This window comes from Pongo abelii, chromosome 21 (assembly GCF_028885655.2).
Source record: "Pongo abelii isolate AG06213 chromosome 21, NHGRI_mPonAbe1-v2.0_pri, whole genome shotgun sequence".
In the NCBI taxonomy this organism is placed as follows: Eukaryota; Metazoa; Chordata; class Mammalia; order Primates; family Hominidae; genus Pongo; species Pongo abelii.
Genome location: NC_072006.2, coordinates 51571694 through 51596959, shown reverse-complemented (window position 1 = coordinate 51596959; position 25266 = coordinate 51571694). Strand labels below are relative to the sequence as shown.

The 25266-nt window shown below is 45.2% G+C and overlaps 1 protein-coding gene across 47 annotated transcripts in view; it reads left to right on the top strand.

Annotated features, from left to right (window-relative positions):
- Positions 1-25266, top strand: part of ZMYND8 (zinc finger MYND-type containing 8) — a 161549-nt gene that overhangs the window by 55917 nt on the left and 80366 nt on the right. For 23 of the 47 annotated variants that reach the window (XM_054541549.1, XM_024238583.2, XM_063720502.1 and 20 more), the window contains 5 exon segments: positions 4801-4949; positions 16304-16522; positions 20492-20605; positions 23292-23384; positions 24890-24977. In XM_054541549.1, the coding sequence (XP_054397524.1) occupies positions 4801-4949; positions 16304-16522; positions 20492-20605; positions 23292-23384; positions 24890-24977 (663 nt within the window). 47 annotated transcript variants of the gene reach the window in all.

Genomic DNA, 25266 nt, shown 5'->3' with positions numbered 1-25266 from the left:
TAGAAATTGCACTCCTGTATACAGTGATGGCCTGTTCAAGGGTCCCTGGAGCACTGTCTGGTCTTTAAACAAGAACTTCTAGTCTAGTCCCTTTCTCCTCCCCTCTTCCCATTTTGCAGGTGAGGCCCTGAGGCCCTGAGAGGTGGAGACTTGCCTGGGGTTGTTTCCTGTTTAGCCTTATTCTCCAGCCTGGCCCCCTTGCTTAGCTTCTATCCTGAGTCCTGAACCAACCCCTCAAATAATGTCTGGAAGTAGAGGCCATTGGCTCTGGCTCGCCAGTGTGGAACAGGATTGTGTAGAGTTCAGAACTCAGACCCCATCTCCTAAACACATACACATACCCTAGCGTTCCTCAAACTAGCATACCTCCCAGTCTTCGGGAAGACTTATTAAAACAGATTGCTGGGCCCTACCCCAGAGTTTCTGATTCTATAGATCTGGGATGGGGCCTGATAATTTGCATTCTTTTCGTTTTGTTTTGTTTTGTTTTTAAAGATGGAGTCTCTCTCTTTCGCTGAGGCTGGAGTACAGTGGTGCAATCTTGGCTCACTGCAACCTCTGCCTCCTGGCGCCAAGTGATTCTCCCGCTTCAGCCTCCCTAGTAGTTGGGACTACTGGCACGCACCGCCACACCTGGCTGATTTTTGTATTTTTAGTAGAGACAGGATTTCACCATCTTGGCCAGTCTGGTCTCGAACTCCTGACCTCAAGCGATCTGTTCACCTCAGCCTCCCAAGGTGCTGGGATTACAGGCGTGAGCCACCGCGCCTGGCCAATTTTCTTTGTTTTCCTAACGTCATCCAGTCACATGATAAATAAGTACACAAGGGTATAGAGTGAAAAATAATCCTTCCCCAGACTCCCTGCAGGCACCCCTCCCAAGGCGACCAGTAGCCCCCAAGTCGAGCTTTGTTGTACTTCTGTGTTCATCCAGGAATATTCTAGGTTTATGCAAACACTGATGTGTATATTAAATCTTTTTTTGGGAGGAATATTGGTCCATTAATGGTGCTAGGTACACTTTATTTATTATTTATTTTTTTGAGACGGAGTCTCGCTCTGTTGCCCAGGCTGGAGTGCAGTCGTGTGATCTCGGCTCAAGTGCAGTCGTGTGATCTCGGCTCACTGCAACCCCTGCCTCCTGGGATCAATCGATTCTCCTGCCTCAGCCTCCCAAGTAGCTGGGACTATAGGCATGTGCCACCACACCCAGCTAGTTTTTTGTATTTTTAGTAGAGATGGGGTTTCACCGTGTTGGCCAGTCTGGTCTCGAACTCCTGACCTCAGATGATTCGCTTGCCTCGGCCTCCCAAAGTGCTGAGATTACAGGTGTGAGCCACCGTCCTCAGCCTAATTTTTTTTTTTTTTTTTTTTTTTTTTTTGAGATGGAGTCTCACCCCTCTGTTGCCCAGGTTGGAGTGCAGTGGTGCGATCTCGGCTCACTGCAAGCTCCGCCTCCTGGGTTCACGCCATTCTCCTGCCTTGGCCTCCCTAGTAGCTGGGACTACAGGCGCCTGCCACCACGCCCGGCTAATTTTTTGTATTTTTAGTAGAGACGGGGTTTCACCATGTTAGCTAGGATGGTCTCGATCTCCTGACTTGGTAATCCGCCCGCCTCGGCCTCCCAAAGTGCTGGGATTACAGGCGTGGCCACTGCTCCCGGCCCCCAGCCTAATTTTTATATTTTTTGTAGATGCGCGATTTCACCATGTTGCCCAGGTGTTTTTTAATCTTTTTAAAGAACTTAAAAATTTTTTTAATTAAAAAATTTTTTTTTTCAGAGATAGTGTCTCTCTTTTACACCCAGGCTCCGACGTGATCATAGTTCACAATACCCTCGAACTCCTGGGCTCAAGCAATTCTTCCCCCTCGGCCTCTCAAAGTGCTGGGATTACAGGTGTGAGCGCCGTGTCTGGCCATGTGACTGTAATGTATTCTTAGAGCAGTCCTCTGTTTGCAGACGTTTGTTTCAAGTGCTTTGGGTACAGCCCACAGTGCTGCAGTGCAGTCATCTTGTCTTTGCTCCTTTTCCACTATGTTTGTAGGATGTGTTTCTAGAGGAGATTGTTGGGTCAAAGGCCAAGTGGAGGAAAAGTTTTCAGGAACAGTGGTGAGAGTTGGCTGAGGCCCCATGTGGGAAGGAGGGGAGGTTTCTCTGGGGGGAATGTGCTCACCCCGGGCTGTACCTCTCTCTCTCTCTCTTTTTTTTTTTTTTTTTTTTGAGACGGAGTCCTGCTCTGGCGCCCAGACTGGAGTGCAGCGGCGTGATGTCGGCTCACAGCAACCTGTGACTCCCGGGTTCAAGTGATTATCCTGCCCCAGCCTCCCAAGTAGCTGGGATTATGGGTGTGCACTACCATGCCTAGCTAATTTTTATATTTTTAGTACAAAAGTACGGGGTTTCAGGCTAGGCTGACCTCTGTCTCTTTCGTGAGTTTTCCCACTAACTAGCTGCTGTGTGCCTTTGGTCCAGCGCTTTGGGCTCTCTGGGCCTCCCTTTTGATGTCAGTGGTTTGATCTCTGGACTCTCAGGTCTGTTCACCCTCAAGGTACCTGTTGTTAGCATTTAAATTCCACTCATGACTGGGTCTCCACGCAGCACCCTGAATATTTGTTCAGGATTGTCCAGAAGCTTGCATGGTGAGGCTGGAGAGTTCCATCCTGTAGATTGGGTTTTGGGAAAGTGTTCATTGTCTTCCTTTGTGAATCTGCTGGAAGATACTTTGCCTTTTCACGAAAGTCAACCACTAGGAGGCCTTGCGTGGACCAGGTTGGATGCTTGTTAATCTGCTGTCAGTGACCCTCCTGCAGACAGGGAGACAGATGCACCATGCAGCCTACATGCTGAGTGGTAAAACTGGGGCAGGAGCATCTTTGGTAATTGACATCTTTCCAGATTTCACATCCCATCCCACCCCATCCCCCTATGGTCCTGGCACAGCTCACCCCTCTTGTGGTATTGGTAGCTTTCGTTCCTCAGGATGTCAGGTGCACCAGGCTGTGTCATTACGTTGTCCCTAAGTTAAGAAGACCACCATTGGGCATGGAGTGGATTCAAGTCCTTGGAGGTGAAAATTGGATGGATGGTAGTGGAAGTGTACATGTGTTTATGTATTTTTATTATTATTTTTGAGACAGAGTCTCACTTTTGTCACCCAGGCTTGACTGCAGTGGTGTGATCTCGGCTCATTGCAACCTCTGCCTCCCGGGTTCAAGCGATTCTCCTGCCTCACGTCTCCCAAGTAGCTGGGATTACAGGTGTGTGCCACCACACCCAGCTAATTGTTTTTGTATTTTTAGTAGAGACGGGGTTTTACCTTATTGGCCAGGCTGGTCTTGATCTCATGACCTCCCGCCATTGTTTGTAAAAACTTTTTCTCCACTTGGCCTTTGACCCAACAATCTCCTCTAGAAACACATTCTACAAATACAGTGGAAAAGGAGCAAAGGCAAGATGACTGCATTGCAGCACTGTGGGCTGTACCCAAAGCACTTGAAACAAACGTCTGCAAACAGGGGACTGGTTTTACCATGTTGGCCCAGCTGGTCTTGATCTCGTTAACGTGGTTTTACCATGTTGGCCAGGCTGGTCTTGATCTTGTGACCTCAGGTGATCCGCCTGCCTCGGCCTCCCAAGGTGCTGGGGTTTACAGGTGTGAGCCACTGTGCCTGGCTGAAGTGTACATGTGTTTAAATGAGATGCTGAAAGATGAAAACAAGGGGTGCATGAACAAGAGTGGGGCTATTGAGAATCCACAAGGATGTAATTTGTATTGCTCTTTTTGGAGGAGGGTCTCAAACACAAGGCCCAGTGGCGGTGGGGCCACGGGAACTTCCCGGTGGGTGGGGTGTGTTCTTTTCACACGGTTACAGTTCATAGCCTATTAAACATGAATAAATGATGTTGTTTTCCACAAAGGAGAATGTGTGCCTTCATTTCCTTGAAGTATGGCCTTCCTGGTCTGTCTTCTTTGGTTTCCTGCTTTTGCAGTCAGGCATGGGCATGGAGAAGTCGTATTTCTTTGGGGTAAGAACAATACTGGTGCCTGTGTGATGACTTCTGGCAGGTTGGCCTCGGTCTCATCAGCAGTGACGTAGTGGGGAAGAGTGGCGATTGCACATGTTTCCATCTAAAAGTGGGGTAGCTGTTACTCAGCTGTATCTGGTGCTATAGGGGCCTGCAGGTCCTAATCTGTTTGTTTTTGCTTTCACGTTGGAGGCTTGCCCTGTCCCACAGGCTGGAGTGTAGTGGCGCAATCTCGGCTCACTGAAACCTCCACCTCCCGGGTTCAAGCAGTTCTCCTGCCTCAGCCTCCTGAGTAGCTGGGATTAAAGGCATGTGCCACCACACCCGGCTAATTTTTGTACTCTTAGTAGAGACGGGGTTTCACCGTGTTGGCTAGGCTGGTCTTAAACTCTTGACTTTGTGATCTGCCAGTTTGGCCTCCCAAAGTGCTGGGATTACAGACATGAGCCACCGTGCCCGGCCCTCCTAATCTGTTTTTTAAAGAAAAGTGAAAAATCTAGGTTATTACGTGAAACTTCCTGATTTTTGTATCTTGGCAACAAATTAAGATTTTATAAAAATATTACATAGGTCAAAGAAATACTTGTCTGACTGTTGAGGCAGACAGCGAAGAAGGGGGCACGTATATTCTGGGAGGAGGAACACTGAAGTGGCTTCGGGAGTTGGGGGACGGAATGCACTCTGTTCCCACACTGTGTTCCTCCACACCTCCTCCCTGTGGGGCCCAGGCCTCCCTGACTGCTTTAAAACCTGTGGTCCTGTATCTCTTTCAGATCCTGGCTCTGCAGAGAGAACAGCCCAGAAAAGAAAGTTCCCCAGCCCTCCACATTCTTCCAATGGCCACTCGCCGCAGGACACATCAACAAGCCCCATTAAAAAGAAAAAGAAACCTGGCTTACTGAACAGTAACAATAAGGAGCAGGTAAAGCAGCCGCTGGGAACGGTGTCCTCACTGGTGGGACAGAGGCCAGCTAGTAGCGCTGAACCTCTCTGGGTCCTTGTAAGCGCCGGCTTTCTTGGCATTTAGCTGGCTGCCTTGTGCTGGCTGTCATTTGCCTTGGACAAAGAAAGGTGGCTCAAAATGGGCTTGTGTAGAAATTTCCCTTGGGTTTTCAGATCTGTTTCGGGGACAGAGCAGGGACCCAGATGAGATGAGGGTATATAATTCTTTAGGGTTGGGGGTGTTTCCTTGTATTTGTATTTTTTTTTTTCATGCTTTTAGGACTGTTTTCCCCATGTGGCCTGAAGAGTTTTCCCCTCCTGGGCCATGCCCATAGGCCTAGTTCTCAGCTCTGTCTGGAAGCGGTTGCTTGGCTGAGGCAAGTTCCCTTCTGGCCTCAGTTTTCTCATCTGTAAAATGAAGGGTTTAGAGGCTGGGCCTGGTGACTCACGCCTGTAACCCCAGCACTTTGGGAGGCCGAGGTGGGTCGATCACGAGGTCAAGAGATTGAGACCATCCTGGCCAACCTGGTGAAACCCCGCCTTTACTAAAAATACAAAAAAAATTAACTGGGCATGGTGGCACGTGCCTGTAGTCCCAGCTACTCGGAAGGCTGAGGCAGGAGAATCGCTTGAACCTGGGAGGCGGAGGTTGCAGTGAGCCGAGATCGTGCCACTGCACTCCAGCCTGGTGACAGAGCGAGACTCTATCTCAGAAAAAAAAAAAAAAAATGAAGGGTTTAGGTCTCTGGTAAGAGGCATTGCCAGGGGCAGGCTTAGGTAATTGGTCACAGTTCCTTTTTGTGGAAGCACACAGGATTCTTTCCAGAGCCCACCCTCCCTTGGCAGCTAGCACCAGTCAGCTAGATAGGAAAAATCCGTTCACCGTTTGGATCTTTTCTAAGGGACCTTCTAGCTTTAGAATTCTCTGGGGCAGCCTAGATACTCTTCAGATTACAAAAATGGAGAGGCACTTTAGTGGATTTACTGGTGGATTGTATCTATCCCCCTGAACTATGAGGTCGGATCTCATAGCACTGAAGGAAACAGTGTCCCGTTGGTTCTGATGCCACTTGTGATTCCTAGGGATGCATTCATCCACTTTGTGCGTTATTGAGTAGAGGAGTGGGCCCTGGGGATGGAAAGTTGAATTAAACGAGATTGTTGCTTTCATGGAAGGAGACCTAGCAACGGTTAAATACCCAGGCCTGTGAGAGGTGTGTGTTTCTGAGCATGAATCTATTTTCACTCTCAAAATTACATAGTGAAATGCCAGCCCTGCTTTTGCTGTGTGGCTGTGGGCAAGTTAACCTCTTTTGTGCCTAGTTTTCTCATCTACTGAAATGGGGATAATGATACTACTACCACGAATTTCACAGGGTTGTGAACATTGAGCTAAATGCCATAAATAGTGATATTAAAAATGAAACATAAAGTCAGTTTCTCTGCTAAGTAGAATAATCATACAATCTATATATGAAATAAACAATTCCTGTAAAAATGCTCCTGTCTGGCCAGGCGCGGTGGCTCATGCCTGTAATCCCAGCACTTTGGGAGGCCGAGGCAAATGGATTGCCTGAGATCAGGAGTTCGAGACCAGCCTGGCCAATGTGGCAAAAACCCTGTCCCTACTAAAAATACAAAACATTAGCCAGGTGTGGTGGCACGTGCCTCTAATCCCAGCTACTCGGGAGGCTGAGGCACGAGAATTGCTTGAACCTGGGAGGCGGAGGATGCAGTGAGCTGAGATCACATCATTGCACTCCAGCCTGGGCGACAGAGCAAGACTCTGTCTCCAAAAAAAAAAAAACCTCACGTCTAAGATGGTAGCCACAGGTCACATGTGGTTCTTCAGTACTTGAAAATGGCAAGTGACTGAGGAACTGAGTTTTTCAATTTTTTTTTTTTTTTTTTTTTTTGAGACAGAGTCTGGCTCTGTCACCCAGGCTGGAGTGCAGTGGTGTGATCTCGGCTCACTGCAACCTCCACCTCTCAGGTTCAAGGGATCCTCCTGCCTCAGCCTCCCGAGTAGCTGGGATTACAGGTGCCCGCCACTGCGCCCAGTTAATTTTTTTATTTTTAGTAGAGATGGGGTTTCTCCATTTTGGCCAGGCTGGTCTCGAACTTCTGACCTTGTGATCCACCTGTCTCAGCCTCCCAAAGTGATGGGATTACAGGCGTGAGCCACCGCACCTGGCCTTATTTATTTATTTGAGACGGAGTTTCACTCTTGTTGCTGAGGTTGGAGTGCAATGGTGCGATCTTGGCTCTCTGCAACCTCTGCCTCCCAGGTTCAAGAGATTCTTGTGTCTCAGCCTCCACGTAGCTGGGATTACAGGCGCCTGCCACCATGCCCTGCTAAGTTTTGTATTTTTAGTAGAGACGGGGTTTCACCATGCTGGCCAGGCTGGTCTTGAACTCCTGACCTCTGACGTGAGCCACTGTGCCTGGCCTACCCTCTTTTTAAGAGATGGGGTCTTGCTATATTGCTCAAGCTGGACACTCAAGTTATCCTCCTGCCTCAGCCTCCTGAGTACCTGGGCTTTCCGGGGTCCCTTTATTTATTTATTTATTTATTTTTTGAGACGGAGTTTCTCTCTCATTGCCCAGGCTGGAGTGCAGTGGCGCAATCTCAGCTCACTGCAACCTCCGCCTCCTGGGTTCAAGCGATTCTCCTGCCTCAGCCTCCTGAGTAGCTGGGATTACAGGCGTGCACCACCACATCCGGCTAATTTTTTTTTTTTTTTTGTATTTTTAGTAGAGACGGAGTTTCGCCATGTTGGCCAGGCTGGTCTCAAACTCCTCACCTCAGGTAATCCACCCACCTCGGCCTCCCAAAGTGCTGGTATTACAGACATGAGCCACCGCGCCTGGCCAAGTTCCGGGGTCCCTTTTTATAAGGGCACTAATGCCATTCATGAGGGCAGGGCCCTGATCGCCTCTCAGGGCCTCACTTCTCTAATGCCATCACCTTGGGTTAGAATGTCAACATAGAAATTTGGGAGGTACACAAGCATTCAGACCATAGCACTCAGCAGAATCTAGCAACAGCTGGAGCTGAGTCAAGCCTGCCCCTTTAGACACAGGCCTGTGCTTGCTTGTTTGCCACACTGCCCACCCTTCCTTGTTGTCTCATACTCAGCCTGCTCTGCTCATTTCTTCCACCTCTGAATTTCTTTCCATGTCCCTGTTCTTTTGACTTTGGCATATGTGAAGATTCTCCACTGTCTTCTTCTTTTTCTTCACTTTAGTTTCTCTTCTTTGTTCCATTGTTCTAGAAAGAAAGCCATTCTCACCTCATAAAGAGCAAATAGGCTGGGCTCAGGACTGTAATCCCAGCTACTTGGGAGGCTGAGGCAAGAGAATCTCTTGAACCCGGGAGGCAGCAGTTGCAGTGAGCTGAGATCGTGTCACTGCACTGCAGCCTGAGCGACAGAGTGAGACTCTGTCTCAAAAAAAAAAAAAAAAAAAAAAGGCAAATAATCCATATATTTCCATTTTTGGTAGAGATGTTTTATTACCATGTGAAAATATGGGATGAGTTTTAAGTTTGGTCCCTATTCCACCCATTTATCATATATTAGGAATTCATTTTAGGGAAGTTTATTTTTATTTTTATTTTTTGAGACAGGGTCTCACTCTGCTGCCCAGGCTGGAGTGCAGTGACATGATCACAGCTTACTGCAACCTCAACCTCCCCAGCTCTGCAGCCTTGACCTCCCCGGCTCAAGCAATTCTCTTCCCTCAGCCTCCCAAGTAGCTGGGACTATCAGCACATGTCACAGCCCACCTGGCTAGTTTTTTGATTTTGTTATAGAGATGGGGGTCTCACTTTCTTTCTTGCCCAGGTTGGTCTCGAACTCCTGGGCTGAAGTGATTCTCCTGCTTCAACCTCCCAAAGTGTTGGGATTACAGGCATGAACCACTGCACTGAGCCAAAAGTTTAAAGAAGAGCTTTAAAACACATTTTATTTTCAGGGTTCAAAAGCATCCTAAGGTTTACCATGTATTTTTTAAAGACCTTTGGTCCGGTGTTTTCACCCCTTAGGAAGGTTTGAGAATGCCTGGGAAGATGCTCTCGGTGTTTTGTAGAGGAGGGTCAGGTTGCTAAATGGGTGTCCTGTAGTATATGGGGCAAGAAATGCCTTGCCCAAAATGACGTCAGGGTCTTTACAGATAAATACCACTCTGCTCTTTAGTTCTGACACATTTGAGTTCAAACGTCCTTTTGGGAGGTGTTTTGGTTTTTTTCCCTGGCATTAGAGGATTGAGAAATAACGTGCCAGCAGATTTGTACAGAATGGCCTTAGGGGGGTATCTTTGATCAAATATAGCAAAGAAATGATGGGGCCCCTCTTCACCTTCTCTGAGGACAGGGCGTCTGCATATCATGAATGAGTGGCTAGTACTTATTTTCTTGGGCCCACACGTTGCCCTAAAAACTGGGACATTTGAAGTCTTTTTTTTTTCTTTTTTAAAGAGAGCAGGCTTTGCAGGCCCAGGCCTGGTGACTCATGCCTGTAATCCCAGCAGTTTGGGAGGCTAAGGTGGGCGGATCACCTGAGGCCAGGAGTTGGAGACCAGCCTGGACAACATTGTGAAACCTCATCTCTTCTAAAAATACAAAAATTAGCCAGGCATGGTGGTGCGTACCTGTAATCCCAGCTGCTCGGGAGGCTGAGACATGAGAATCGCTTGAACCTCGGAGGTTGTAGTGAACCAATATCGCACCACTGCACTCCAGCCTGGGCGACAGAGCGAGACTCTGTCTCAGAAAAAAAAAAAAAAGAGGCAGGGCTTTGCTCTGTTTTCCAGGCTGGAGTACAGTGGTGTCATTGTCGTTCACTACAGCCTTGACCTCCTGGGCTCAAGCGATCCTCCCACCTCAGCCTCCCAAGTAGCTGGGTCTACAGGTGTGCCCCAACATGCCTGGCTAATTTTTTTTTTTTAACTTTTTGTAGAGATACGGTCTTGTTGCCCAGGCTGGTCGCAAACTCCTGGGCTCAAGCTATTCTCCCACCTCATTCTCCCAAATTGGTGGGATTACAGGTGTGAACCACTGCACTAGACCCACAGAAGTCTTTTGTTGGGCTGAGACAGTGTATTAACAGTTGAGACAGTTCAGGGGAGTGCAGGGATTGCCAGTTTCTCCTCAAGGTCAGGCAACACTAGGAGTTTGTGTCTGCCCAACTCCCTGGATCACTGGAGCTGAGTAGGGGCTGCCTCTGTAAGATGGGTCTGAGCTCTGCCCAGCCCTGCTGTCTCCACCACTGCGAGGTTGAATGCCAGTACATCCTCACACTCCAGGGCTAGGTGGTTCTTTCTTACATACTTCACGGTATTTATGCTTTTACCGGATGTAGGAGAATGAGAGCTGAAGCTATGGTTTTTTTCACTCAGGTATGGTCCCTGTGTGGCCTCTGTAGGAACTGGAGTCTATGGTCCTTATCGTCCACACATGGACCTTGTGTTTACACACACCCATACTCTGGTTATATAGACCAGGTGTCTGCAACTACAGCCTGTGGGCCAGATGCTGCCTGAAGCCTGTGTTTATAAAGTTTTATTGGCACACAGCTACAGTCATTCATTTATGTACTGTCTGTGCGTGCTTTTGCACTACAGTGGCCACATTGAGTATTTGCAATAGAGGCCTTGTGGCCTGCAAAGCCTCAAGTATTTACTATCCTTATAGAAGCCTTTATAGGAAAAGTTTGCCGGCTCCTGGTATCATTGAAGGTATTCCAGAAGCAAATAGACAGGCCCTTTTCTACTTTCTTGTTAGCCAGCCTATGGAAGCAGGGAAATAAGAACATTTTCTCTCCTGCAGTATCCCATAATAACCTGCAAATATTCCATGATAACACAGGTTGCAACCTGTTTCCGTAGTTATCAGACTGGTAACACACATTATACATGTAGCAGAGAAAAATCATATCTCAGAAATTATTTGCTTTCCTTTTTTAAAATGTTCCATATTTGTTATCAGATTATTTTTATGGAACAGGAAACACTTACAAGCAGCAGATAAGGAAAATATCTGATTGATAAGGAGATTAACCAGGCATCTAGCTCTCAGCAACTGCTGCTGTTTCAGGAAAGGAGAAAATCTTCTGAAAAGAGTACGGAGCAGCCAGGCAGTCCTCGGGATCCTCCTAAGGGCAGTCAGCCCCAGCCAGCGGGTGGTGGGGTTGGGAGGGGAGCACCAGGAGAAACTTAATTTTGGAGGATCACTACCTCGGCTACTATCAAGACAGAGAGGATCTGAGTTGCTTGTTAGGGAGATGTGCAGTCATATTTGATTCTTCCAGCTTCTTTTTTTTTTTTTTTAAGACAGAGTCTCGCTCTGTTGCACAGGCTGGAGTGCAATGGTGTGATCTTGGCTCACCGCAACCTCCATCTCCCGGGTTCAAGCACTTCTTCCTGCCTCAACCTCCTGAGTAGCTGGGACTACAGGCGCCCACCTATAGTTTTAGTAGAGACGGGGTTTCGCCATGTTGGCCAGGCTGGTCTCGAACTCCTGACCTCAGGTGATCCACCTGCCTTTGTCTCCCAAAGTGCTGGGATTACAGGCGTGAGCCACTGTCCCCAGCTGATTCTTCTAGCTTCTTAACAACTCTTCCTATCCTATTATAGGAAGTCAGATACTGAAAATACGGCTTACTGTTGTCTTAACAAAAACCATAGTAGCATCCTAGAAGACCCCACTCAGGGTAGAAATAGTTCTGAAAAAAAAGAAAAAGAGAAAAGGGAAATAGTTCTGCTTGCTTGGCATGTATAGTTTATCTTTCAACAGGAATTCCCCGCCCTCTCTTCCCCTTCCTGCTGCTCCTCCCCCATCTCCTCTTTAGCACCCCCATACCCCTACAATAAATTCAAAGCAACCATTTTCCTAGGCAGATAGCAGACATTAGAGGTTCTCAGCTAGGGACAGTTTTGCCCTCCAAGGGACATTGGGCAACATCTGGAGACATTTTTGTTTTATGTGTGTGAGAGTGTTAGAGTATTACTGGAATCTAGCCAGGTATGCTTCTACCTGCCCTGCAATGCACAGGATGTCTCCCACAACAAAGACTTCTGGCCCCCAGTGTCACCAGTACCAAGATTGAGAGCCTGTGCCCTGGATGCTGTTCGTGTCCCCTTCTGTAAGGTTTTTAGTAGTCATCTTATTTTTCAGATGTTTTTTCCCTCTAGCTTTGTGCATTAATCTGAACTTAGTTTGCATTACAGATAATATTCTCTGAGGGGGGTCTCTAAGTCAACACACACTCTCTTGGATTCAGCATTGTCTTATGAGGGCTATAGGGAAGAGAGAGTGTGCTGGGAGACCCAGGTTTGAGTCTTTGCTCTGGGCTCCAAGGTCAGATAAATCTCTTTAACCAAGTAACCAAGTTTTTCTACATGTCAAGTAAGACTAGTACGAGTTGAGTATCCCTTATTCATGCTTGGGACCAGAAGTGTTTTTTATTTTTTATTTTTTTATTTTTAAATTTGGAATATTTGCATATACATAGTGAGATATCTCGGGGATGGGACCCAAGCCTAAACACATAGGTATATATTTTTTTGAGATGATGTTTCACTCTGTCGCTCAGGCTGGAGTGCAGTGGCGTAATCTTGGCTCACTGCAACCTCCTGGGTTGAAGCGATTCTCCTGCCTCAGCCTCCTGAGTAGCAGACATGTGCCACCATGCCCAGCTAATTTTTATATTTTTTGTAGAGATGGAGTTTCACCATGTTGCCTAGGCTGGTCTGGAACTCCTGATCTCAGGTGATCCACCTGCCTCGTCCTCTCAAAATGCTGACGTTACAGGCGTGAGCCACCGCGCCTGGCCTAAACATAAAATTCATTTATGTTTCATACATACTGTATTAGTTTGTTTGTTCTCATGATGCTAATAAAGACATACCCGAGACTGGGTAATGTATAAAGGAAAGCAGTTTAATTGACTCACAGTTCAGCATGACTAGGGAGGCCTCAGGAAACTTACAGTCAAGGTGGGGAGGGGAAGCAAACACCTCCTTCACATGGCTGCTTCAAGGAGAAGTGCAGAGCAAAGAGGGGGAAAAGCTCCTTATAAAACCATCAGATCTTGTGAGAACTTCCTATCACCAGAACATCACGGAGGTAACTACTTCCATGATTCAATTACCTCCCACTGGGTCCCTCCCATGACACATGGGGATTGTGGGAATTACAATTCAAGATGAGATTTGGGTGGGGACACAGCCAAACCATATCACATACCTTATACACATAGCCTGAAGGTAATTTTATACAGTATTTTAAGTATATGTGACTCATCACAAGAGATCACTTGTGGCTTCATGTTAGTGCTCAAAAACTTAAGGAATTTGGAGCATTTTTGATTTCTGATTTTCTCATTAGGGAGTGCTCTTAGTACCTTTCTCGGTGGTTGTCAGGATAAAATGAAGATGGTGTGTGCAACGGCATGCTGAAAATGTAACATGAAAAAAATATTGTAGCAGTGATACTCCCTGGAAACCAAGTAGAGCTCTATCTTAAAAGTTGATCTGACACAGGGAAATAACTGGGCTAAAGAATTATGCGGCCGGGAGCAGTGGCCAACACCTGTAATCCCAGCACTTTGGGAGGCAGAGACGGACAGATCACCTGAGGTCAGGAGTTTGAGACCATCCTGGCCAACATGGTGAAACCCCGTCTCTACTAAAAATACAAAAAATTACTTGGGTGTGGTGGTGGGTGCCTGTTATCCCAGTTACTCGGGAGGCTGAGGCAGGAGAATCGCTTGAACCTGGGAGGCAGAGGTTGCAGTGAGCTGAGATCACGCCATTGCACTCTATCCTGGGCAACAAGAGTGGAACACAATCTCAAAAAAAAAAAAAAAAAAAGAATTATGCAATCACATTTATAAGTATTAGCTACTTACTTTGCAGAAGTGAGAATACAGAGGCTTAGAAACATTGGTTTACAAAGGTCTGCTAAACAAGCATCTACAAGGCTCTTCATCAAGGATTGTGGAAATACCAGGCATTTGGGAATAGTAAAACCTCTTAATACCAGCCTGGGTAACATAGTGAAACCCTGTCTCTACAACACACACACACACACACACACTTAGTTGTGCATGGTGGTGCTCACCTGTAGTCCCAGCTACTTGGGAGACTGAGGCTGGAGGATTGCGGGAGCCTCAGAGGTGGAGGTTGCAGTGAGCCGAGATCATGCCACTGTACTCAGGCCTGGGCGACAGAGCAAGACCCTGTCTCAAATACTAAACAAAACCTCATAATAAAAGCTGGGAACAAGATATGGGTGCCTGCCTTCTTGGCAACTCTTGCACATTATTTTGGAGGTCCTAGCCATTAAAAAGAAAAGTCATGTTAAAGTAGGACTTTAACATGATAGGAAAAGACAAAACTGATGTTACTGAGAGTAATATGATTTTCAGTCAATAAACTGTTGGAACTGTCTATATAAGGTCGGTATTAGAAATCTGACGGCATTTCTGTCTATCAATGATAACCGTTTAGTAAATCCCCATTTGTAGTATCATCAAAAAGTATGCAGGATCTCACCAACATAGAAGATATTTATGGAGGAAACCATCATGTTTTACTGAAGGACAGAAAAGAAACGTGTTATACAGTGAGATTTATTCGAGGGTAGGGAATATGGTTGTGGCTAAACTATTCTCCATGGTTTTATTGCCAGGGAATTGAGGCTCAAAGTGGGTTGAGTCACTTTTCTTAAGGTCACATAGCTAGTTACCAGGTCTTTTTGAACCTTCCCACTGGACTTAACACGTGTGCTTCCTAAATAGGATTTCGTATTTGTTTCTGATAGACATTTTCATATGAGTTTCTCCTGAGTGAGTTTTTGTGTTCAAGTGTGGCTTTGCTGGATTCCATAATATACCATAATATTCCACAATATACCAGGAAGAGGTTGACCTCCCATGAGTTGGCCACCCATCTCATCTTTCTGCCATTGCTGATGTCAAATAAGAGATATGGCTCCCTAGCAAAAACAAGGACCTACCATGTTCAAGAATTATGGCTTTAGGAAGCCTCTTGTTGGCTCATAAATGCTTTATGTATTGGGGGCAAACTTAAAAATTAGATAACTGGCTGGGTGCTGTGGCTCACGCCTGTAATCCCAGCACTTTGGGAGGCCGAGGTGGGCAGATCACGAGGTCAGGAGATCGAGACCAGCCTGGCTAACATGGTGAAGCCCCATCTCTACTAAATATATGAAAATTAGCCGGGCATGGTGGCACTCGCCTGTAGTCCCAGCTACTCAGGAGGCTGAGGCAGGAGAATGGCTTGAACCTGGGAGGCAGAGGTTGCAGTGGAGCCAAGATTGCACCACTGCACTCTAGCCTGGGCAACAGAGCGAGACTCCGTCTCTGAAAAAAAAGAAAAAGAAAAAAAAATTAGATAACCATTTTTTGGTGACTCAAACCTATTGATCTATTCTCTAAATGTCTCCCATTTAAAGAATCCCAGGGCAAACTACCATGCTTTTATTGGCTTTGTAAATTGGTACTTCCATAAGTTGGGCTTCCAACCACATTATCATTGTTAGTATGGTGGCATTTTGATAAACAGGCATACATTATATCACCCCATTTAATAGCAACACAGGCCGGGCATGGTGGCTCACGCTTGTAATCCCAGCACTTTGGGAGGCTGAGGTGGGCGGATCACGAGGTCAGGAGATCGAGACCACGGTGAAACCCCATCTCTACTAAAAATACAAAAAATTAGCCGGGCGTGGTGGCAGGCGCCTGTAGTCCCAGCTACTCGGAGAGGCTGAGGCAGGAGAATGGCATGAACCTGGGAGGCGGAGCTTGCAGTGAGCCGAGATGGCGCCACTGCACTCCAGCCTGGGCGACAGAGACTCTGTCTCAAAAAAACAAAACAAAACAAAACAATAGCAACACAGTACCATGAAGTGTTAGGCATTATTATCTCCATTTTACAGATGAGAAAATTGAAGCTGAGAGGTTAAGAGACTTGTCTTAAGTTCATGCACCTGGTTAATGGTAGAGTTAAAATCTGAACCTAGTTAGATCTGGGTTATAGGCAATGTGCCATTCTGCTAGGGCTGCCTTGTAACTCTTAGATACCAGCTTTTAATCGTGGCCTCTTAAAATAGAAAAAAGAAAAATCCTCATAATTTTAACAACTTGCTAATTATGTATTTAGTAGAGTAACCTAAGATAGTTTGGCTTTTTAATGAATTTGTGAAATGCTGTAATTTTCTTTTGTTGTTATTGATGTACTTGTTCAAATTCCTTTTGAGAATGCACATTTGTTTTGAAACCAAACCTGTCTTTCTTGCCTACATTTCAGTCAGAACTAAGACATGGTCCGTTTTACTATATGAAGCAGCCACTCACCACAGACCCTGTTGATGTTGTACCGCAGGATGGACGGAATGATTTCTACTGCTGGGTTTGTCACCGGGAAGGCCAAGTCCTTTGCTGTGAGCTCTGTCCCCGGGTTTATCACGCTAAGTGTCTGAGACTGACATCGGAACCAGAGGGGGACTGGTTTTGTCCTGAATGTGAGGTTAGTTCCTGATGAATGAATGCATTACCTGCCTCGTTTCCTCTCCTTTCTCTTTCTTCCTTTTATTTTTAAATTTACAAATAATCCAGATAGATGGAAAAGAGAAATTTCTTGCTTTCCACCTGTTCTATCCTGGTCACTCCCTTCTTGACCAACACCGGCAGTGGCTGCAGTACTGTAGCTCTTGGAAAGACAATTGCACGGAATATTATTTCTGATTTCTCATGAGTCCTTGGATTCCTTGGAGATCTGTAGTCGTCGTCTCTGCATCTTCTATGACGAACTTTTTGAAAGTTAACTCCCAAATCATGAATGGCTCACGCATTTTGAAAAGATCTCATGCTGTTTTCTCCGTCTTGGATGTTGTTGCCTGCCGCATCATCGAATCATCAGCATTAGCCAAGCTGAGAAGACCACGTTTGGTTGCATGTTCCCTGTGGTGGCCGTCTGATGCTTTCTTTTGTGCAACAAGTATTTCTTGAGTGCCTATTAGGTGCTGGGGATTAGACAGTGCACAAAAACAGGCAGGAATCGTTTTTTTTTTTTTTCCAGCAGAAAAGGACAAAAACCAAAATAAATAAAGTTCCATATAATGAGTTAAAAGAAAAGTGCTGTGAAGAAAACAAATTCAGGATGGGAATAGGAGGTCCAAGGGGGTGCAAGGTGTTTTCATTTTGAATGTGGTGGTCTGGGAAAGCCTCACTAAAATTTGAGAAAGACTTGATGAAGGAGAGGAGTGAGCCATGCAGCCATTTGGGGGACACCTTCCAGGCAGATGGCCAGAGGCAGCAGTGCACGGGCATAGTTGGGGCAGTGTGTATGCCTCCTATGTAGCAAAGCCCAGGCACCCTTTATTAAGCCAACTATTAGGGTTTCCACTGTTCGGAGGTGGCTCCTGTTCTTGGAGACCCCCAACTCTGATGTTTTTTTTGAATTGCTGAAAATAAAAATGTCATCTCCACAATTATTTAATGTGGAATGTCTCTTGGATTCAAAGATACATTGGAGGCTGAGCGTGGTGGCTCATGACTGTAATCCCAGCACTTTGGGAGGCCGAGGCAGGAGAATTGCTTGATCCCAGGAGTTCAAGACCTGTCTGGGCAACACAGGGAGACCCCCATCTCTACAGAAAGTTTAAAGAAATTAGCCGGGCATGGTGGTATGTGCCTGTAGTCCCAGCTACTTGGGAGGGTGAGCTTGGGGGAATCACTTGAGCCGAGATGGTTGAGGCTGCAGTGAGCTGTAATCGTGCCATTGCATTCTATCCTGGGCAATAAAGCAAGACCATGTCTCAAAAAAAGAAAAAAAAAAGGTACATTGGAGTTTGATCTCAAATGTGGAAGCTTTCTATGTGTGAAATGGAAAGATCATCCAGATGTCTTTAGTAGGGAGAAAAGCAAGCTATGGACAGTGTCTGTCATACTTTTGTGTAGGGAGGGGAGAAAAATAAGAAATACACAAAAAGAAAGTAGACATGAAATCAGTATGATGGCGATGATATTGTAATGGTGTCCTCTCTAATATGGCAAAAGGCGGCTGCCATTGCTCTTTGGGTTACTCTAGATGGAGAAATATGTAGGGTTTGCATTGTACAGTGGCGCCCTCCTCTGCACGCAGAGGCTGACCTCATTCTGCTACATTTGTCATGGGATCTGGAACCTTTACCAATTTTCTTTAGTCTTGGCCAGCTTTTCCTAATTCTTTAATGGTATTGCAAAGATGACAGCCGCTCTGATAGGATGCTTTTGCTGCAAATAATATTTCTTTTATTTTTATTTGAGACACAGTCTTGTTCTGTTGCCCAGGCTGGAGTGCAGTAACGAGATCATGCTTACTGCAGCCCTGACCACCTGGGCTCAAACAATCCTCCCACCTGAGCCTCCTGAGTACCTGGGACCACAGGTACACACCACCGCACCTAGCTACTTACTAAGTTTTTTGTAGAGACAGGGTCTTGCTATGTTACCTAGGCTGGTCTTGAACTCCTAGGCTCAAGCGATCCTCCCACCTCGACCTCCCAAATTGTTGGGATTACAGGTGTGAGCCACTGTGCCCGGCCAACAAAATACAGTTGTTAATGCAAGCACTAGTTCCTGATAGAAGGGGGCTGAAACGATATGGATTTATTATCATCAGAACCCAGAGGCAGGGCCAGGCCAGAGTTTATTCAGAGCCAGACTCTTTCCATCTCATTGTTGAGGTGACATGTTGTCCATAGCCATAAGTTGACTGCTAGGGTTCAGGTATTATGTGTGGATAGACAAAAATTCTCCCAAAAGGAGGGTGTCTCTCCTTGCATCTCTTTTTATCAAGCAGAAAGATTTTGTCCATCATCCCCCAGCTGATTTGCCCCTGGGCTCATTGGTCAGTATTGCATCACCAGTCCTTGTACAAAAAAGCCTTGAAAATTGCATATGTGGTGCTTTTTGTGTTGTGGGAACCAGGCACTGCCAGCCAGGAAGAAGGAGTGGGGGGTGAGAGGGAATGAATGATAGTTGGGCAGGCAGCCCAAGTGTTTGCCATGGATAAGTTACCTGGAAACAAACCAGAATCAAACAAACAGGTGCTCTGTGTCTAAGATTCGGGGCCCTGAATTTCTTCCAGGGATGAGTTGTTATGGCAGTCAACTGGGAAGACTGAACGTTGCAGGCTGTGGTAGCTAAGCAAATAGATGCGTGCGTCATGCACTGTTTTCAGCTTCTGAGTGACTCTTGTGTTGGCCTTTTCCTCGACAACCAACGAGACACATCTGAGAGTTCCTTTTGGAGGCCCCAGAGATGTGAAAAATGGAAACTGAATCCAAATTAATTGGAGAAAACTTTTCTCAGCTCTCCCTACACAGATGGTTAAAGAGTGTTTCCTGATATGATCAGAATTTGCTATTTTTGTTGTTGCTGCTACATAAGGATTCTGAAGCCTTAAGATGTAGTACCAGATTTACGTAGCAGAATCTGGTTTCAGACGTTCCTTTGGGTCTCTTCTTTGATGGGAATTTCCCTTAAGAGCTGATATCTATTGCCCATGGAGATAGACAGGTTAGGTAGTGCTCCTTGTGTACTTTGACACAGTGCCTTAGGTGGGTTCAAAGTAAAGAAGATGGACAATGAAGTCATATGTATTATTAGTCCACTGCTTTCCCTTGTAATCTTTCTGCAGGGAAGTCTGTCCCTTTCCATCAGTGATGTCATTGAATTAATGCCTTGTCAGTTTCCTGAATGACAGCCCAGAACCTTAAGAGGATCAGGATACATGGTTGATAAGTATCCATCCTGTGAAGTAATCACTCTGAAATCATCCGTGGCCTTTACTTTCTTTTTTTATACATATATATTTTTGAGACAGGGTCTTGCTCTCTCACCCAGGCTAGAGTGCAGTGGCTCAATCATGGCTCACTGCAGCCTCCGCCTCCCAGGCTCAAGCCATCCTCCCACCTCAGCCTCCCAAGTAGATGGGACTACGGACGTGTGCCACCATGCCTGGCTAGTTTTTGTATTTTTTGTAGAGATGGAGTTTCATCATGTTGCCAGGCTGGTCTCCGACACCGGGGCTCAAGCAATCCAGCCACCTCAGCCTCCCCAAGTGCTGGGATTACAGGTGTGAGCCACCACACCCACCTGGCCTTTGCTTTCATATCCCATTCTTGAAACCTAAAGGTTATAATAATGATGATTTTTCAGGCCCCTGTTTACCCACATCTTTTCTCAGATCATGTCGTCTTCCTGAGCTAAAAATGCTTCCTGATAAGGAAATAGATTATATGCTTTTTAATAGTTACCCACTGATCTGGTATATTTTGTTCAAGTAGATCTGGTACATTTTGTTCCAGGAGTCTTTGCTAAGTGAAACAACAAGTCTCATTTGGATGAGAATTGCTTTTTGTCTGTCAGTTGACTGAAAAAATAGAAATCAGTACATGGATGGTAATTTCTTTTTTCTAACCGGACGTTTGTGTGTGACTTTGACTTGTAGAAAATTACAGTAGCAGAATGCATCGAGACCCAGAGTAAAGCCATGACAATGCTCACCATTGAACAGTTATCCTACCTGCTCAAGTTTGCCATTCAGAAAATGAAACAGCCAGGGGTAAGAAGAAAGTTCCTCTTGGTATAAGCATAAATGAACGTAATGACATATGTTTTGTTCTGTTAGTAGCTTAGCTTTTTAGGCACCTGATGTATTATTTGGGCCTCCTTGCGTCCCCAAATTCAAGTATGTGTAAATCACACATGAGGTATGATGCCATTCAGTTAATTCTCTGTAGTAGTAAGCACTGTATGTCCCAAAGGAGTTTAATTGGTACATTAGTCTGTTTTCACACTATTGTAAAGATATTACCTGAGACTGAGTAATTTATGAAAAAAAGAGGTTTTTTGTTTTTTCGTTTTTTTTTTTTTTTGAGATGGAGACTTGCTCTGTCACCCAGGCTGGAGTGCAATGGTGTGATGTTGGCTCACTGCAACCTCCGCCTCCCAGGTTCAAGTGATTCTCGTGCCTCTGCCTCCCCAGTAGCTGGGATTACAGGCTCCCGCCACCACACCGGCTATTTTTTTTTTGTATTTTTAGTAGAGACGGGGTTTCACCATGTTGGCCAGGCTGGTCTCAAACTCCTGACCTCAAGTAATCCTCCAGCCTCGGCCTCCCAAAGTGGTGGGATTACAGGCATGAGCCACTGTGGCTCGCCAGAAAAGAGGTTTAATTGACTCACAGCTCTGCATGGCTAGGGAGCCCTCAGGAAACTTAAAATGATAGTGGAAGGCGAAGGGGAAGCAGGGCATGTCTTACATGGCAGCAGAAGTGGGGTGGGAAGTGCCAAACACTTTTAAACCACAAGATCTTGTGAGAACTCACTCACTATCACGAGAACAGGATGGGGGGAACCACCCCCATAATCCAGTCACCTCCCACCAGGTTCCTCCCTTGACAGGTAGGGATTAAAATTCGAGATGAGCTGGGGTGGGGACACAGAGCCAAACCGTATCAATTGGGCAATGACATAGTAAAACGTTGAGGGGGATAGAAAATTCTGACTGGTTGCAAAGTGCAACCTCCTACAACGCCCAGCAAGGGGAGCTTTGTGCTCCTTCCCATGGGAGTTAGGAAAATCCATTTCAATGAGGAAGCTGAGCACAACACAGTTTATTTATGTCCCAGATCTGATGATGGAACCTTCAAGGAAAACTCAACCAGTGACTTTTCCGTAGAGGGTGAGAATTTGGTTAGTTCCTTCAATTTTGAGATAGGATTTGATATACAGCCTTTGCCCCTTGAGGAAAATCTGCATGTGGGGACAGCGCTGGCCAGTTGTGTACCTCACAGTGGTGCCTCACCTGTGAGTCCCAGGTCATACCATAGACACTGTGGTTTGTATATTTATCACAATACTTTTCAAGAAAATGTCAGAAAAATAACTTGTTTTTGAAGATAATATTATTTTGACAATATAATATGCATATTATGACATTTTTTCTATAGATGAATATTTTCCCTCCCTCCCTCCCTCCCTTCCTCCCTTCCTTCCTTCCTTCCTTCCTTCCTTCTTTCCTCATCCCTCCCTCCCTTCCTTGCTTTGTTTTATTTGGAGGCAGACTGTTGCTTTGTTGCCCAGGCTGGAGCGTAATCATAGCTTACTGTAGTGTCAACCTCCTGGGCTCAGGCGATCCTCCCACCTCAGCCTCTTCTCAAGTAGCTGGAACTATAGATGCACACACTGCCACACCCAGCTAACTTTTTTATTATTATTTTTTGTAATGACAGGGTCTCACTATGTTGCCCAGGCTGGTCTTGAACTTCTGGCCTTAAATGATCCTCCTGCCTCAGCCTCCCAAAGTGCTGGGTTCACAGGCATGAGTCACGGCGCCTGGCCCCTACAGATAAAGAGAAACTTGCAGACGTGGTGCCCCCTACCTGATTTGCACAAAGGCACCATAGGGGCTAGTGGTGACTCTGTACAACTCCTGAGCGTACTGTACAGAAATGTAGATTCTTGGGGCTAAATTTAGATTCTTGGGGCTAATCACTGTGGTTTTATATCTTTAAAAAAAAAGAAGCTTTTGCTTTGAGATTATATTCTGAAATTTTGAAGAGATGATTAAAAAAAAATTCAGAGCATGCTGATTGGATGCCCTTCAATTGAGAACCTTTAACAAATTGGGCTCTTTGAAACAAAATCTCAATCAGTGGAAGCAAAAGGTGTAGCCTTAGTTTGGTTTGCACAATTTTTTTGTTTTTTTTTTTTTTTGCTGTGGTATAATTTTTATGTTGAGTGTAGCAAGGAATTACCTTCGATTTTCATAGGCTAAATTATATGTGCTAATGACTATTTACAAAAAGAATGAGTCATGTAGACTTGTCAACCCCATAGAATTAAAATCCAAGAAGAAAAATTGAAGAAGGCATTAATTTCTCAAGTAAATCACTGAACGTCAAATCAGTCAGGGGAGAAAGTTGCTGATTTCGTTAAAGCATCTTTTTAACTTACAGTGCATATTGTAATTGTCAATCTTAATGTAAGAGGACAGGATCTGTTTCTTGAGTGTTTATTGAAAACCAAGAATAAAATTGGATTACAATTGGGCTCATAATTATCAATAACCAGGCAGAATTAGGAGGTAGACCAATTTGGAGCTACCCAAGGTCATCCTTTATGGAAACCTTTAGAACTATATTATCTGAAAAGTTGTCTCCATTTTTCAAGCCTTTTGTTAGCATTAATGCTTGGTTTTCCATAGTAATGATGGGTTCGTTCCTCTGCATATCTTCTCTTTTATAGACAGATGCATTCCAGAAGCCCGTTCCATTGGAACAGCACCCTGACTATGCGGAATACATCTTCCATCCAATGGACCTTTGTACATTGGAAAAGGTTGGCCTCCGTCAAAGAACCTCACCATTCTAGCCCACAGTTGAGACGCCTAAGGCTCTTCCCTCACTGCCCATGCTCTGTCACAAGTTGGACATAACAATCTTTAATTGTTTCTCTACATTTTCATTGCTCCTTTATTTGGATAGAAGAACTCTTGATTCTCTAACGTCTTTCCTTTGTAACATTCTTCCAAGATTGCAGTGGAATGTTGAAATTCTTTGATAATACTTTCGCGATGATTCTAGCTTTTTACCTGCAAAAGCCATAGCTTCTAAGAGTTAGTGATTTGATTGACTTGAGCGTTACCTCCTCTTTCTTTCGGAGGTGCTAATGAGAGCAGCAGGAAGGAAGAAGAGAAAATTAAGTGTCTGGGAAGCCTCCAGATTAGCAATAAAGATGTGGCTTCTTAGAATTTGACTTACTCTACTGATTAGGTTTTTTCTTGAATGCCTGAAGGTTTTAAAAGTTCATGCTAAAATTCCACATTGAAAATTACACTTGGAACAGTGTAGATTGTGCACATCATTCTGATGCTGATTTTCAAACTGTTTGCAGCAAAATATGGGCAGTGAAATGCATCCACGAGGAAGAAGCATTACTTCATATTGTCTTCCCCAATAACTCCCAAACCATAAATCCAGTCTGTTTTTAGGAAATTGCACATACTTTCATGGTGTGGTGGAAAAAAGGAGGCATTCAAAAGAGATGGAGTTGGAAACCTAACTTTATATTAAGTTAAGAGCTGTGGAACTTTAGATACGTTCCTTAACATTACTATATCTCAGTTTGCCTTTCTGTAAATGGGTATGATAATAAGTACTTAATTAAATTATTGTGAGGTTGGTGTGAAACCATATGACTAATAATAAATAATGTATAAATATATGAAATGTTCTGTTTGGCCGGGCGCGGTGGCTCAAGCCTGTAATCCCAGCACTTTGGGAGGCCGAGGTGGGCGAATCACCTGAGGTCAGGAGTTTGAGACCAGCCTGACCAACATGGAGAAAACCCGTCTCTACTAAAAATACAAAATGAGCCGGGCATGGTAGCACATGCCTGTAATCCCAGCTACTCAGGAGGCTGAGGCAGGGGAATTGCTTGAACCTGGGAGGCGGAGGTTGCAGTGAACTGAGATCACGCCATTGCACTCCAACCTGGGCAATAAGAGCAAAACTCTGCCTCCAAAAAAAAAAAAAGTGAATAAATAAACTACCCTGTTTATTGGAAGAAGCTGCATGATAAATGACAGCTACTATAAGCTGAGAAAATTCCAGTTATAGTGTCAAATTCAAAGAGTGCATTTTTATAGGGTTATAGATCTCAAAAATAAAAGCATTCTTTAGTCGGTGTGTTGTAGGTTAAAAAGAAGCATCTTGGGAAATGAGTAGAAGAACACTAATTGATTTGGCAAATGACTGCTACAAAAATTATGTGGGGACACAAGAGTCACTGACTGTGGCTTGTCTAGACTCAATGTGATTATGCTCTATCGCTTTTCTTCCCAGAACGCGAAAAAGAAAATGTATGGCTGCACAGAAGCCTTCCTGGCTGATGCAAAGTGGATTTTGCACAACTGCATCATTTATAATGGGGGTGAGTGGCTTAGATGACTCCTAAGAGAGTATGCTGTGTATGTGTTGCACAAATTCCTGTCCTTCATCAAAAATCAGGCTCTTAATTCATACTGAGAATACTTGCGTATAGATTGTGCTAATATGTGTGAATAGGAGGCAGTGACCAAGTTCATTTTAAGGTATGAGCTGACGTCTAAAGTGGCTGGCGGCTGCATGGTGCTGCTGCCTTTTAGTGTTGTTTCTACAAACCTTATTTTAATGGAAGTATAATTGCATAAAATAAAACACACAGATTTTATGTTTACATT